Here is a 15,745-nt window from a genome sequence, read left to right as displayed (position 1 = left end):
CCCTCTCTTCGTTATTCAACTTACAGCAGCGCCGAAAACAGCAGCAAGCAGCTCAGCTTCAGCTCCCGTCGGCCTTCCTTTCCTGCCTGTGCCCCGCCCTCGCCGGCGTGACGTCACACGAGGGCGAGGCACAGGCAGTGAAGGAAGGCCAACGGGAGCTGCTGCTTGCTGCTGTTTTGGCGCTGCTGTAAGTTGAATAACGAAGAGAGGGCCCGGCCCGGGCCGGGTGAAGGGGGGGCGGGGGCGGCTACCTTGGGGGGGGGGGGGACATGGGAGGTCTCAGAAGGAGGAGGGGGGGCCTTGGAGCTGGGAGGTCTGGACTGAAGGGGGCCTTCCAGCTGGCTGGGAAGAAGGCACGGGAGGGGGGGGCCTTGGAACTGGGAGGGCAGGCAGGCAGGGGGGTCCCTTACAGTTGTGAGGGAATGGGGCCCCTTACAGTTGTGAGGGAGAGCAGGGGGCCTTGGAACTGGGAGGGAGGGAAGGGAGCCTTGGGAGCTGGGGGGGAGGGCCTTGGAACTGGGAGGGAGGGAGGGAGGGCGGGCAGGGGGCCTTGCAGCTGGGAAGGGGGGAGGACTGGAGCCTTGGAGCTGGGATGGAGGGACAGAGGGGTCCTTGGAGCTGGCAGGGAAGGAGGATGGCAGGGGGCCTTGCAGCTGCAACGGGAGGGGGGCCTTGGGAAAAAAAACATTCCAATACGCGCCCGTTTTAACGGGCTTAACGCCTAGTAACTGAGATAAAATAACAATGAACAGCGACAACGTGCATTTTAGCCTCCTTATTTTGTTTTGAGTGTAACAATATAGCGACTGCAGGGGGGGGGGGAACCGGCTTCAAGCTTGTGATGTCATGCCGTTTCCTGTTCTTTCTCTTGCTCCAACATTGTGTCACGTGTTGCTGCGCCAGTCCGGGTAGAGAGTAAGTGCGGCTGCGCAGAATTATTGACGGGAGGAGGAGATGGTGGAGGCATTTGGAGTGGCCGTCTGAAGGGGTCGGGCACCGGAGAAGAAAAGGGCGGGATTGTTTGTGGTCTCCTCAGGTATGATTTTGACAGGAGGGTGGGAGTGTTTGAGGGGGAGGGGCCGGATCGCAGACAGGGTGGAGCGGGGTAGACATGCTAGGCCGAGGAGAGCGAAAGAGAGAGGGAGAGATGGCAAGGACCATAGGAGTCAGCTCTGTTGGTGCTTGAACACCCCCAAATATTGAGAAACTCTTTGATAGTGTCCAAAGTGGGATAATTTCCCTTGGGTTAACACCCCCAATGGTTTTGAAAAGTTGGCGCCTATGGTCAACAAGGACCACGGGGAGGAGAGACCCCAAATACATGTGGTTATTTTTGGCATATTTATTTTAATTTCTAGGGTAGGTAAACTTCAATGCACAAGGGCTATGACTTAGTTGGGTTTTTAGGATCGCCAAGAATATACACGAGATTTATTTGTATGCATTTCTTCCGCTGTATGTATGCAGGGCCGGTCTTAGGCCGAGGCGGCCGCATAGGGCCCCGCGCTTAGGGGGGCCCCGCACGGCGTGCCTCAGTCAGCCTCTTCCCAGGGCCGGTCCGACTTCGACACGGACGGTAAGCATGGCTGGAGGGCGCCGTCGTGCCATGCTTACCGCCACTGTCCGCCCTGGCGCCCTCTTCTTCCCCCCAACCAAGGATTTTTCTTTTAAATTTACCCTCCATTGCCGGAATCCCACAGCAGCGTCCTGCGTGCGTCACTGAAAGCGCTCCTCACCTCCCGAGTCCCCCCGACGTCTCTAGCAGAACGCAGCTCTTCCTGATTCGTTCATTCTCAGTGTCCCGCCCTCGAGGGCGGGACACTGAGAATGAACGAATCAGGAAGAGCTTCTGCGTTCTGCTAGAGACGTCGGGGGGACTCGGTAGGGGAGGAACGCTTTCAGTGAAGCACGCTGCTGTGGGATGCCGGCGACGGAGGGTAAATTTAAAAGAAAAATCCTTGGTTGGGGGGAGAAGAAAAGGGCGCCAGGGCGGGCAGGCAGGCAGTTGAACTTGGGAGTGGGAGGGCAAGGGAGAGAGGACCTGGGCATGGATGGCAGGGCTCAGGGAGAGAGGGGAATTGCTGGATAGGGATGATGAATGGAGGGGGCAGGGGCCAGAGAGGAGCATGGAGGGGAGGGCAGGGCTCATGGAGAGAGGGGAATTGCTGGATAGGGATGAATGGAGGGGGCAGGGGCCAGAGAGGAGCATGGATGGGAGGGCAGGGTTCATGGAGAGAGGGGAATTGCTGGATAGGGATGAATGGAGGGGGCAGGGGACAGAGAGGAGCATGGATGGGAGGGCAGGGCTCAGGGAGAGAGGGGAATTGCTGGATAAGGATGATGAATGGAGAGGGCAGGGGCCAGAGAGGAGCATGGATGGGAGGGGAGGGCACGGCTCATGGAGAGAGGGGAATTGCTGGATAGGGATGAATGGAGGGGGCAGAGGACAGAGAGGAGCATGGATGGGAGGGCAGAGCTCAGGGAGAGAGGGGAATTGCTGGATAGGGATCAATGGAGAGGGCAGGGGACAGAGGAGCATGGATGGGAGGGCAGGGCCCAGGGAGAGAGGAGAAATTGCTGGACATGGAGGGCAGGGGAGAGAGGAGAAATGTTGGGCAGGAATGGAGGGAAGGAAAGACAAAGGAAGGAGATGCACATGGATGGAGGGGAAGGGATATAGGAGAAATGCTGGACATGGATGTAGGGGAGGGAAGGAAAGTAGATGTACATGGAAGGAGGGGAGTGAGGAGAAATGCTGGATATGCATGGAGGGGAAATTGCTGAATTTAAGGGCTGGATCGGAACACTTTGAAGGCAGATGCTGAAACTGGAGAAAGGATAGGGACAGGGCTACAGATGGTAGACAGGACACAGGAAGATGGTGGACATGGTGAGAGAAAAAATATCAAATGGAAAGACACTACATAAAACAGAAGACACTGGGACCAAAGCGAATAGAAAAAACAAATGATCAGACAACAAAGGTAGAAAAAAGTATTTTATTCAGAATTTATTAATTGGAATATGTCAGCTTTTGGAAATGTGCATCTGTGATATTTTGCATGTAAGTTTCAATTTTTCTAGTATTGCTGCATGCTGAGTCTGATTTCTTGAGGTAACTTTTCAGTTCCGTATTTTGCCTTCATATCTGTTGTGTTATGTGTGATCAAGGTGCAGTATCCTGCTAGCGTGTAGCATTTGCAGCCCTTTTTGTTTTGTTTTGTTTTCACGAGGTAGTGTATTGGTGTTTTAGAGCCTGGTGTAATTACAGTTCTGCCTTTCCACGCATAAGGTTGTTCTCGTCCTGTCCATGGAATTAGTGCTGTTATGGTTTGGTAAGGTTATGAGTGTGTTTTTGCACAAGTTTGTGTATAGTGTTTTGCAGTGGAGAGATTGTGTGTCCGCACCTCTGACCCCCCCCCCCTCCTCGGGGTTATGAGAATTGGAACTAATTGTAGTGGACTTGAACTGAATAATTTCGGGGGGGGGCGGGGTCATGATAGCATTGTGCTTATTATTTCAATCAGTTTTTCTGTACAAGTTTAGCTTCATTTGTCTTTATTTGAAATTTCATAAATAAAAAATTTTCTAAAAATTGAATAATATTATCAGTGGGGTGGAGCTGGAGTGGGGGCGGGACTAGGATGGGGCAGGGCTATGATGGGGCCCCACCAAATTGGTCTGCATAGGGCCCCGCACTTGCTAAGACCGGCCCTGTATGTATGCATGTGTATTCATGGTGAAGACTTGACCGGGTTTCGGATCAAGTTTGTTCTGGCATAGTTGAGTCAACCTTTTGTTTAAGAAAAACAAGTATGAATATATAAAGGAGGAAAAAGATGTCGGTGTCTCCTCTTTCATGTACTCATATTTTTATGTATTACTTTGAATGGAATTTTATACAAAGGGTCATTCATGATGGTTTTGTGTTACACTGGTGACTCACATCTTCTTTTCTGGTATTATTAAATTTTAAAAAACAAACAAAAAAACTTCTAGCCAAATGAGGATATCAATCATAGGTATTTAAATTACCTTTAATAAACATGGCAGCTATTGTTTAAAAATGTCTTCAGTTTTAAAGTCACCAGTCAGTATCAATGTTGAGTTAGAAGACCTAGTGAGCATCTTTCTCAAGTTTAAAAACCAATGGGGAATCAAGTAATCTGCCGTGATGTTCAAAAGAAATGTACCCATTCTATTTTGCTATTTAAACCATGTAGTTCTGCTGATTTTAAAATGAATCAATTTTTGTTCGTGTTCCAGTAATCAATATTTTTGATCTCTCCTATGATCCAAAAGAAAAAATCTTAATGTGTAGAACCTCTTTTTATTTCAACACAGTGTGCACTTAGAGGAATATCGGCTGCATTTTAATGTACCACTGTTTATTTGAATTCTTAAAGTTCTGGGGGTTTGCCCAACATATAGTTTATTGCAGGGACACCTTAAGCAATAAACTACATAATCCAATGAACAATTAATGTTTCAGTTTATAAATCTTATAAGATTCTCAAATTCAGTGATTTGCAATGTAATAACACAAGTACAGAGACTTCCTCGTGGAAAATATCCAACAAGAATAATTATCTATATAAATAAAATCCCCCCTCAAACGTTCTGAAGCTCACTCCGTGGCAGTGAAGTACTGAACTCCTGTACTCTGTGTAGGCTAGGCTATGTGGACCACTCACCCTCACTGATAGACCCGCCCTCAGCCACGCCCCATCTATATAAATAAAATCCCCCCACAGACGTTCTGAAGCTCACTCCATCTGTCCTGAACTCCTGTCCTCCTGGTAGGCTAGGCTATTCGGACTAATCACCCTCAGTCTCAGCCACGCCCATCTGGGCCGTAGGCCACGCCTCATCTGCACATAAAAAGCACCCTCAACGTTCTAAAGCACACTCTGAGGCTTCAACAGTTTGTATGTTCGAAGCTCTGTAACCATTTTTAAGCACACTACATCTCTGCTCCGCCCTGACCTATCAGAGAAGGGAGGAGTGTCACAGCTGCACCGCTCTGACCTATCAAAGGGAACTGAAACAGGAAAAGGGAGGAGCGTCACACCGAATGACGGACCTATCAGAGGGAAGTCAAATAGAAGAAGGGAGGAGCGTCAGAGGCCAAGGGGACGGCCGTATCTACGTCTCATAGGTTTCCTTGCTTTCTTTTCACTGTATTGCAGCTGCAGCCACTTAGGTAAATCTAGCAAGCCTGTCAGCTACTGAATACAGAAAGCAAAAGATAGCATGTGGGAACTTGCTCCATTTTGTTCTCTGGAATGCAGTGATTATTATACAAATGGTCTTGCTTTCATTATTTTGGTAGGGGCTGCCTTCATGACTGTCCACAGTCCCCCCAGTCCTGACACTTGACAGGGGGGACAGGGAAGGACACTCACTGTCTCACATATGCACTCGCACACACTCATTCTCACATACACACATGCTCTCTCACAGACACACTCACACCCACTCTCTGTCACACACACACATACTTGCACATTCTCACTCTCACACAGTCACTCTCACAGACACTCTCTCAAACATACTACTACTACTACTATTTAGCATTTCTATAGCGCTACAAGGCATACGCAGCGCTGCACAAACATAGAAGAAAGACAAACATACACACGCCACGCAAAACCTTGCTAGCGCCCTTTTCATTTCAGCCAGAAACGGGCCTTTTTTACTAGTCTGCACATAAAAAGCAACCTGAACATTCTAAACTTTGTGGCTTCAGAGTTCGTAAGTTCGAAGCTCTGTAACCACTTTTACAAACCATCTAACTCTGCCCCGCCCTCACGTCAAAACGTTATGACGTCAGGGGCGGGTCATAATGAACACAACTACACTAAGCTACTCAAGCCCATTGCTTCATCTGTGTTTAAACGAGGCACGCGTCGCCCCCCCCTCCCCAAAATCCACCCCCCCTCTCTCACACATGCCCGTGCACATCACCCCCCTCCAAAAACGCCAAACCACTCCCATGCCTCCACCCGCCCAATGCCCCTCTGCTCCCCGACATACGCTCCGCCCATCCCCAGTACGTGCACGTCGGCCCCCCCTCCAAAATCGCCAACCCCCCTGTACTACCCTCCCCTCCTCTTACTGGAGTCCCAGCCGCAGAACTGAAGGGCAACGTACTTCGGAGATTCTGCTGCCTTCCGTTCTGTTCGCTATGAGCTCTGTGCCCTGATTGGCTGCTCCCGCCCTCAAGGGCGGGACCAGCCAATCAGGGCACACAGCTCATAGCGAACACAATGGATTAAGGCACCAGAATCTCCGAACTACCTTGCCCTTCACTTCTACGGCTGGGACTCCGGTAATAGGAGGGGAGGGTAGTAGGGGGGGGCCAACGTGCACATACCGGGGATGGGCGGGGCCTATGTCGGGGGGGGGGGGGGAGCGGAGGACCTTGTTAGCGCCCGTTTCATTTGTCCCTGAAACAGGCCTTCATTACTAGTATTATTTATTGTTTGTGACATCTGTGCCCCATATTATCCCAGACATACTCAAATTCAATGTGGCTAACAATAAATAAACAGACAAGGTTTACAAAGCCATAAACAAAATATCAAATATAGACTGTTTATGGCCAGTTGCAATCTAAGATACTCCCATCATTGGATAGAAACCATGTTAGAATAGTCTTCTTTTGATGGCAACTGTGAAGGGCATAATGATTTTTTTCAAGTTCTTTCCCCTTCTATATAAGCTTTTCAAAAATTGGGTGTACTGTTAACCCATGTAAGTATTTCCAAAACATTTTTGCCAAAAACTGTGAATCCTGACCAGTAAGAGAGAAAACAGGTTACTGTGTATCACTTTGGGTACGAGAGATAGCAGGCTGTAGCAATAAAGCACTGTGTGTATAGTATGGTAAGGATAATCTCTTGCATCTATATGGTCCTTTTATTCTTTTGCCTGTACTTTGAAATCAATACCATTTTAACAAATACAGTGATATCTTAAAAATTGTGAAAATTAAAGTCTTCAAATGACAGCTCGGATAATGGTGGTTCGAAATCCCATATATGATTTGTGTATCTGAACATCCAAAAATATATATTTCTGCAACATGAAAATGCATTGTAAACTTAAGTTTATGATGTGCCAAATTCAGCAGAGTACTAAATTGCTGAAGCACATCCACTATATACTTCCATAAGAAAAATTATATCCTTTTTGTTTTTTTTTGTGATTTAAACACTTCACCAGTCTCTTGTGACTTAGCAGATAAGTGATACTAAATCAACACCAGTTCTCACCATGCTTTTTCTGTACCTTTGAACCTTGTTCCTACCATTGCCTTCTTTATCTGTCCAAGAAAATCTTTATAGTCAGTTTACAATGCTGCCTGCCACCCCTTTTCCTAGGAGGCTGTTTCAGGCTTTGTCACCATGTTCTTGGATTCTTACACAATCCATACTTAATTTAGAACCCAGGTCCCCTCTCAAGTCTTACCAAGGCAATCCCATAGTTATTGATGTTGGAATTATAACAATGGCTACTCCATGCAGGCTACCCCAGTGGGTATGGATACATTAGGTAGCTCATTACACTTACCATGCTCTATCTGGCTAATGCAGAGATAATGCGAGACCAGTTACTGCCTCCTAAATAAGAGGTACTAACCAGCTTATTTTCAAAAGAGAAAGACACTCATATTTCGACCCAAATCGGGAGATGGGCATCTTTCTCCCGTGGGCGCCCAAATCGGTATAATCGAAAGCAGATTTTGGGTGTCTTCAACTGCAATCTGTCGCGGAAACGGGCAAAGTTGACAGGGCGTGTCGGAGGCGAGGTGAAGGCGGGACTGGGGCGTGTTTATTGGCCGAGGAGAGATGGGCGCCCTTGGCTGATAATCGAAAAAAAGGCGTTTTTAGTGCGAATTTGGGTCACTTTTTTTGGACCCTTTTTTTTCACGAGCAAGTCCCAAAAAAGTGCCCTAAATGACCAGATGACCACCGGAGGGAATCGGGGATGACCACCCCTGACTCCCCCAGTGGTCACTAACCTCTTCCCACCAAAAAACCCCCCAACTTTAACAACTTTTATTTCCAGCCTGTATACCACCCTCAGATGCCATACCCATCTCCATCACAGCCGTATGCAGGTCCCTGGAGCAGTTGTTAGTGGGTGCAGTGGACGTCAGCCAGGTGGACCCAGGCCCATCCCCCCCTACCTGTTACACTTGTGGTGGTAAATGGGAGCGCTCCAAACCGCCCCCAAAACCCACTGTACCCACATCTAGGTTCCCCCCTTCAGCCATAAGTGCTATGGTAATAGTGTAGAGTTGTGGTCAGTGGGTTTTGGGGGGGATTTGGGGGGCTCAGCACCCAAGGGAAGGCAGCTATGGACTTGGGAGGTATTTTACTTTTTTTTTTTTTTAATTGTTACAAGTGCCCCCTAGGGTGCTTGGTTGGTGTCCTGGCATGTGAGGGGGACCAGTGCACTACGAATCCTGGCCCCTCCCATGACCAAATGCCTTGGATTTGTTCATTTTTAAGCTGGGCGCCTTCGGTTTCCATTATCGCTGAAAAACGAAACCGCCCAGCTCAAATCCGCACAAATCCGATGCATTTGCCCGGCACAAACCGTATTATCGAAAAAAAAGATGGACGCCCATTTTTTTTCGAAAATACGGTCTGTCCCGCCCCTTCACTTACCTGTTCTCGGAGATAGACGCCCATGGAGATCGGCGTTCGATTATGCCCCTCTAAGTGTTTCTGTGTTAACAGGGAGGAGGTACTGTGCATTAATCTGGTTAACACATGATCTGCAATAATTTAAAAAAATTAATGCAGTATGTGCTTGGACTTGTAGCACATTAAAATGCTGTGTTATATGGCACATTAAGCCTAAAACGCAACACTTTTTAGTAGAAGGGCTCTTTAGCTACAGGTTTTGGAGTAATCTTTTCAGCACTGGAATGAATCTTATTGAATGCCTTTTTGTTCAAGGGGGAGATGGGATGGAGATGTATTTGGTTACTACTGTTAGCATTTAAATAATGTAGTCCCATTGTTCTAAAGTAAGTATTTTGAGGCACCATAGGTGAGATTTGTCAATTCCAAATCAAAGATGTTACATCAGCTGTTTACAGTATTAATTAATTTGCCTTGAATGTTGCATGCAGTGTCATTGTTAGCTTTTATTTATTCAGTCACTTAATAGAAATTGTAAAATTGACAGACTTAAGCTTGTCTCTATTTTGTAATCAGCAGTACATTTTGTAAATTTGCTTTTCTCCTTAGATAACATGTCTGCTTCCCAACAGAAGAACTGAATCATTAAAGCTTAACTTAGCTATGGCATGTGGAATAGAAGCAAAAGAGACGTTGCCGGAGCCTAACAACTCTTATAGGGTCAACTGTGGAAAGTGGTCATTGCTGAGAGCTCATCGCATATGCATGGTTTCAGATTTTTTTTATCCAAATATGGGAGGAGTGGAGAGTCACATTTATCAACTATCACAATGCCTAATCGAAAGAGGACATAAAGTGATAATTGTCACCCATGCATATGGAAACAGAAAGGGTGTCCGCTACCTGACTAATGGCCTCAAAATTTACTATTTGCCTTTGAAGGTGATGTATAACCAGTCCACAGCAACAACCCTCTTCCACAGTCTGCCTTTGCTCAGATACATATTTGTACGTGAGAGAATTAACATGGTCCATTCCCACAGCTCCTTTTCTGCCATGGCCCATGATTCCCTCTTCCATGCCAAGACGATGGGGATCCACACTGTTTTTACAGACCATTCCCTTTTTGGATTTGCTGATGTCAGTTCGGTGCTAACTAACAAGCTTCTCACTGTGTCCCTGTGTGATACCAATCATATAATCTGTGTTTCTTATACGAGTAAAGAGAATACTGTTCTCAGAGCAGCACTGGATCCTGAGATAGTATCTGTCATCCCCAATGCCGTGGATCCTGCTGAATTCATGCCCGACCAAGACAGAAGGAATGGCAGTACGATCACCATTGTTGTTGTCAGCAGGCTCGTTTATAGAAAAGGTAATAAAGTCCAAATGAAAACAAATATTCAGTAGGAATTTATTTGTATGTTTCCTTTATTGTTAAATTTATTGGGCCTGATATTCAGCCAGCGACAGGCAGTGCGTTTGCTGTCTGCCGCTGCTGCCGTTAAACCCGTATATTCAGTGCCGGGCCATATCCGGTGACTGGTATTGGCCGTTAAAGTTAACTTGCTATGCTAATATTCAGCACTAACCAATTAACATTTTAGAGGTCAAAGATAGACCTGCTATTTAAGTGGCCTATTTTGACTGTTAAATTTAGCCGGTTTGGCGCTGAATGTCAATGTCTAACCGGCTATATCGCGTGATATAGTCGGTTAGTGACCAGCTGGTTATCTCCCGTTGAATATCTGCAGTTAGGTGCTTTAATGCTACTTAACAGGCCAGGAGTCATTCCTGGCTAGTTAAATAGTTTTGAATATCAGGGGGATTAATCCTAAATATTAAAGGGTGGTCACTTACACTGTTGCCCCTTTTGTTAGACTATATCTGTTCACAATGCTGGAAACAAATGGATAATAGGTTTTCAAATGGCTTTTATCGTTGTCAGCAGTGGGAAAGGGATTTTGAATTCAGTGATGACATTATAACAAAAATATGTTTCCATTAGGTAGCTTCCCACTGTTCCAGAACCTGTGGTATAGTTGTCCTTCAACTGGCAGATGGGGATAGAGAACTGAGCTGAGACATCGCTCTCTTGGCATCCAGTCCAACTCCTCAGTAGTTTCTCTCTCCAGCAAGTGAGTGGATGGACACTTTTCAGTCACTGGTTCTGAGTGATTTGTTAGTGGTCTTCATTTGAGCTTTGTGGGTGGCTTGAGTCTGCAGAGTCATATTAGGAGGTCTTCAGATCCCTGCCTCTCATGCCCCACAAATTTGTTTCTTCCCTCCCTTCACCTCTCCCCTTTTTCGTATGGAGCTCTCCTTTTCCTGTGCAACAACCTTAAAAAAAAAAAAAAAAAGAAGAAAAGAAGTTTGTTGGAGAGCGTGCGACAGAATATCAGTCCTGAACCTTTCTCATCTGTGGTCAGAAGACTGTGAGCTTGGGGGGGGGAGCAGCTGGCAGCGGTAAGTCCAACTAAGGTTTGACCCAGAACCACTTGGAGGGCTGCAGGTTCTACTTGGTGCAGGGGAGGGATCCTGACTCACTGCTTGGGACATGTTGCACTTTGCTTATGACAGTCGGGGTGAATGGTGACCCCCATGGATTCAGTTAAGCGGTGTTTCCACTGTGGGTCTCACCAGCCAGCATCGGGGCATTGCAGTGTGTGCAAGCCGGAAATCCCACGGGATGCAGAGGAAACGCACAGCATCTGAATATGCCTTTGTCTTCGGGCTCTCCAGCAATGCTGATGTGCAATTTGATGCAGGAGAGCGTGGGAATGGGTACCATTTTGTTGTGGCCAGTTGGCTGTGAGGAACAGCTTCTGTCTGATCACACGCAGAGCACAGCTGCCATTTTACAGCCTCAGGGCTCAACAAAGCATTCAGCTGCATTGGGATCTTTGTTTTTTCTGGAGTTTATATTGTTACTAGCCGTTAAGCCCGTTAAAACGGGCGCGTATTGGAATGTTTTTTTTCCCAAGGACCCCCTCCCGTTGCAGCTGCAAGGCCCCCTGCCATCCTCCTTCCCTGCCAGCTCCAAGGACACCTCTGTCCCTCCATCCCAGCTCCAAGGCTCCAGTCCTCCCCCCCTTCCCAGCTGCAAGGCCCCCTGCCCGCCCTCCCTCCCTCCCTCCCTCCCAGTTCCAAGGCCCCAGGCTCTCCCCCCCAGCTCCCAAGGCCCCCTTCCCTCCCTCCCAGTTCCAAGGCCCCCTGCTCTCCCTCACAACTGTAAGGGGCCCCATTCCCTCACAACTGTAAGGGGCCCCCTGCCCGCCCGCCCGCCCTCCCTCCCAGTTCCAAGGCCCCCCCCCCCGTGCCTTCTTCCCAGCCAGCTGGAAGGCCCCCTTCAGTCAGCCCTCCCAGCTCCAAGGCCCCCCTTCTTCTGAGACCTCCCATGTCCCCCCCCCCAAGGTAGCCGCTACCGCCCCCCCACCCTGGAGTCGCCCCCGCCCCCCTTCACCCGGCCCGGGCCCTCTCTTCGTTATTCAACTTACAGCAGCGCCAAAACAGCAGCAAGCAGCAGCTCCCGTTGGCCTTCCTTCACTGCCTGTGCCTCGCCCTCGTGTGACGTCACGTCGGCGAGGGCGGGGCACAGGCAGGGAAGGAAGGCCGACGGGAGCTGAAGCTGAGCTGCTTGCTGCTGTTTTGGCGCTGCTGTAAGTTGAATAACGAAGAGAGGGCCCGGGCCGGGTGAAGGGGGGGTGGTGGCGACTCCAGGGGGGGGGGGGGGCGGTAGCGGCTACCTTGGGGGGGGGGGCGGTAGCGACGTCAGCGGTTCCCTCCCTCCACTTCCGCGCAGTTTCCCTCTCTGTCCCGCCCCCCTCCCCTCGTCATCACGTCTTGACGCGGGGGCGGGACAGAGAGGGAAGTCTCTACTGCGCATTTGCAAGTGAGTACGGTCACTTGCCTTTTATATGTTTGATGATACGTTGAAATTCTCTGCTCATTGTGCAGTGGTGGCTAAGAAAGCAAATAGAATGTTAGGAATTATTAGGAAAGGAATGGAAAACAAGAATGTTACAATGCCTTTGTATTGCTCCATGGTGCAACCGTACCTTGAATATTGTGTGCAATTCTGGTCAGCACATCTCAAAAACAATATAGCAGAATTAGGAAAGAAAAGGTATTCTGTCTGTTTGTCTGTCCTATTTAGATTGTGAGCTCTTTGAGCAGGGACTGTCTTTTCATGTATGGTGTACAGTGCTGCGTACGCCTTGTAGCGCTATAGAAGTGATAAGTAGTAATAGTAGTGGAAGGGCGACGAAAATGATAGAGAATGGGATGACTTCCCTATGAGGAAAGGCTAAAGCAGCTAAGGCTCTTCAGCTTGGAGAAGAAATGACTAAGGGGAGATATGATAGAGGTCTATAAAATACTGAGTGGAACGAGTGATGTGAATCGCTTGTTTACTCTTTCAAAAAATACTAGGACTAGGGGGCACACAATGAAACTGCTAAGTAGTAAATTTTAAACAAACCGGAGAAAATATTTCTTCACTCAACATGTAATTAAACTCTGGAATTCGTTGCCAGAGAATGTGGTAAAAACCGTTAGCTTAGCAGGGTTTTAAAAAGGTTGGCTAATTTCCTAAAAGAAACGTCTTTAAGTCCATTATTATTTAGATGGACTTGGGAAACTCCACTGCTTATTTGAGAGATAAGCAGCATAAAATCTGTTTTACTGTTCTGGGATCTTGCCAGGTACTTGTGACCTAGATTGGCCACTGTTGAAAACAGGATACTGGGCTTGATGGACCTTCGGTCTGTCCCACACTTATGTTCTTATGTTATTAAATACTGAAGCACTGGACTGGATGCCAAGAGAGATGTCTCAACTCACTTATTTCTCTATCTCCACCTGCTGGTTGATGGACACAACTATCTATCCCATGGGTTCTGGAATAGTGGGAAGGACTAATGGAAAGAAAATGATCAGGTAAGACCTAATTTCTCCTTTTTCTTTTTAATATCTTCTGCTATAGTTGCAAATTCTATGTATCGCAAATGGCACCTCTGACTGAACAATGAATAAGAAGGTATATGTTAAAGATGAGCTTGTCTAAAACCAGAATGACTAAAGGATTTTGTATTTGTTTTATTCAGGGATAGACTTACTGGGTGGCATAATTCCAGAGCTATGTCAAAAGTATCCGCATTTGCACTTTTTAGTCGGAGGTGAAGGGCCAAAGCGACTTGTTCTGGAAGAGGTGCGAGAGCGATACCAGCTACATGACAGGTAATCCAGTCTGTACTGTAAATGGGCTGACTCTGTTTGCTCTTTGATAACTAAGAGCTCCTTTTACTAAGCTGCAGTAAGTGCAGACATACGTTTACCACAGCTTAAAATGAGTTACTGTGGGACACATTCAGACGGCAGGCGCTGTTTGAGATCTGCATACGCAAGCTGCAATTAAGGTTTTGTATTTTTTCTGTAGAGAGGGCATGTCGGGGATGAAGAGTGGGCATTTCTGTGCCTGTTTAGCGCAGGGTTAGTGGGTGAACTCTTACTGGCTACAAAATAGGTTTCTGTAAGTGCTCACGCGTTAATTGCTGTTAATGGCCATGTGCTAATGGCAGAATTAGTGCATGGCCATATTTGAGAAAATGGAAAATTGGCCATTTTCTGACTGTGCTGAAAATGGCAAAGGCCACTTTTTACTGCTGCTTGGTAAAAGAGGTGCTAAGGGGCTTCTAGTGAGCTAACGAGCTTTCTATTAGCACACAACAAAAAATAGTGTAACTAATATATCCTCTGTTACATAGTAACAAACTGTAATAGTGTGTGAGAAATCGGGTCTTTTTATTACATTTCAAAAAAGCTTTCTCTTGATGTATCTCTGAATATTTTCATCCCAGAGTCCTGTGTGAAAATGTATGTGACTCCAGACAACAGGGTTATAAAGAAACTGTTAACAAGGTCCAAAAAAAAAAAAGGCTCCTCAAACTTAAAGAATAGCAGCTTGCTCTTTTGAACTGTAAAAAGGATGCCAAAATTAAATCTCTGTGGCACTGTCCTACCTCATTACAATCTTTACGCCATAAATAAGGATCAGTAATTGACCCCTACCTCGCACTTCCCTCTTAATACAGTGTACATATTACTGTAAGCCATAGCTGTAATGATGATGTTGACATAGTTCAGTATATGTCACCACTGTCCTCACTGTTAACGGCCTTGAGTCCTTTTGACCTATAAGAGGATGTCTTAATAGGTCTCTGGTTGCACCCTCTGTGAATTTGGAAGGGCAGGGCTTCCCAAACACAGGGTTACAATCCCAAATGAAGTTAAAAATCCCCCATTTGAGATTGTGAACTGGGTGAGCCGGAGGGGGGAAGAAATCCTCATCAGCCTGCAGTTCCCATCAAGCCAGTGCAATAATTAGGCCTGTGTGTGCTCTACAGAAGGTGGGGATGACAGCATTGTCGGTTGCGACACTGTAGAAAGGCTGAGAGGAGCAGCTCGGATGAAAAGTAGGTGTCTGGGGTAACTAGATTTCTGCAGCTGCAGTATTGGGGTTGGGGCACAGGAAGTTTGCTGAGCACTGTTAGAGTATTTTCAGTGGCAGCAGCTGATCTCTGGAATTAAATTAGGGATATGTACACCTTTCAGAGAGGTGAAGACCTTTTTTATATTTTGATTGTAATATGTGTGTTTCATTTTTGTTTTAAAATACTTAGTAGGTTGCATGAGCTTATGCTATGGGAGTCCCGCGAAGCCCGCCACACGGCAAAACGAAGGCAGCGGTTCATTAGGGTTTGGGGGGCATACTTGAATAAAATTTCCTCTAGGGCACGGTGTCAGGTTTTGAATGAGTTGGGATGACTGCACTAGAGCGAATAGAGAATTGACGTGGAGAATTGTGTTGGGGATCAAGTGGGGACCCAATATATGGTTGTGAGAGGTTAACCTGTGGGGGAGGATGGAAGGGGGGGGGGATAAGACAGGCATGATGATGAGAATATTGATAAGTTGTCAATCGCAATGTTTGTTTTTAGCTCACTGTAACATATGGCATTAGTTTGTATATCTACTAAGTTAACATAAAAATGTAGGGCTATTAATCAGGGAGGGAGGTCTGTTCTAGT

General features: G+C 47.1%; 1 protein-coding gene and 1 long non-coding RNA gene across 4 annotated transcripts in view; one reads left to right on the top strand and one right to left on the bottom strand.

Annotated features, from left to right (window-relative positions):
* The window catches only part of LOC115468063, a 52,557-nt gene extending 52,495 nt beyond the window's left edge, over positions 1 to 62 (bottom strand). Inside the window, exon 1 of the long non-coding RNA XR_003941814.1 lies at positions 25 to 62. This is a non-coding gene — a long non-coding RNA (uncharacterized LOC115468063). The remainder of the gene's footprint in view (positions 1 to 24) is intronic.
* A 91-nt stretch (positions 63 to 153) lies between these two features.
* The window catches only part of PIGA (phosphatidylinositol glycan anchor biosynthesis class A), a 29,289-nt gene continuing 13,697 nt past the window's right edge, over positions 154 to 15,745 (top strand). Inside the window, exons 1-3 of one of the 3 annotated variants that reach the window (XM_030201601.1) lie at positions 154 to 187; positions 9,267 to 10,032; positions 13,763 to 13,895. In XM_030201601.1, the coding sequence (XP_030057461.1) occupies positions 9,321 to 10,032; positions 13,763 to 13,895 (845 nt within the window). In that variant the 5' untranslated portion in view covers positions 154 to 187; positions 9,267 to 9,320. Of the gene's footprint in view, positions 188 to 728; positions 1,037 to 2,953; positions 2,985 to 9,266; positions 10,033 to 13,762; positions 13,896 to 15,745 lie in introns of those variants that run through there. The other 2 variants (XM_030201603.1, XM_030201602.1) reach the window with 2 other exon arrangements.

The sequence above is a fragment of the Microcaecilia unicolor genome, chromosome 4, assembly GCF_901765095.1.
Source record: "Microcaecilia unicolor chromosome 4, aMicUni1.1, whole genome shotgun sequence".
Taxonomy (NCBI): domain Eukaryota; kingdom Metazoa; phylum Chordata; class Amphibia; order Gymnophiona; family Siphonopidae; genus Microcaecilia; species Microcaecilia unicolor.
This window is presented reverse-complemented; position numbering and strand designations above follow the sequence as displayed.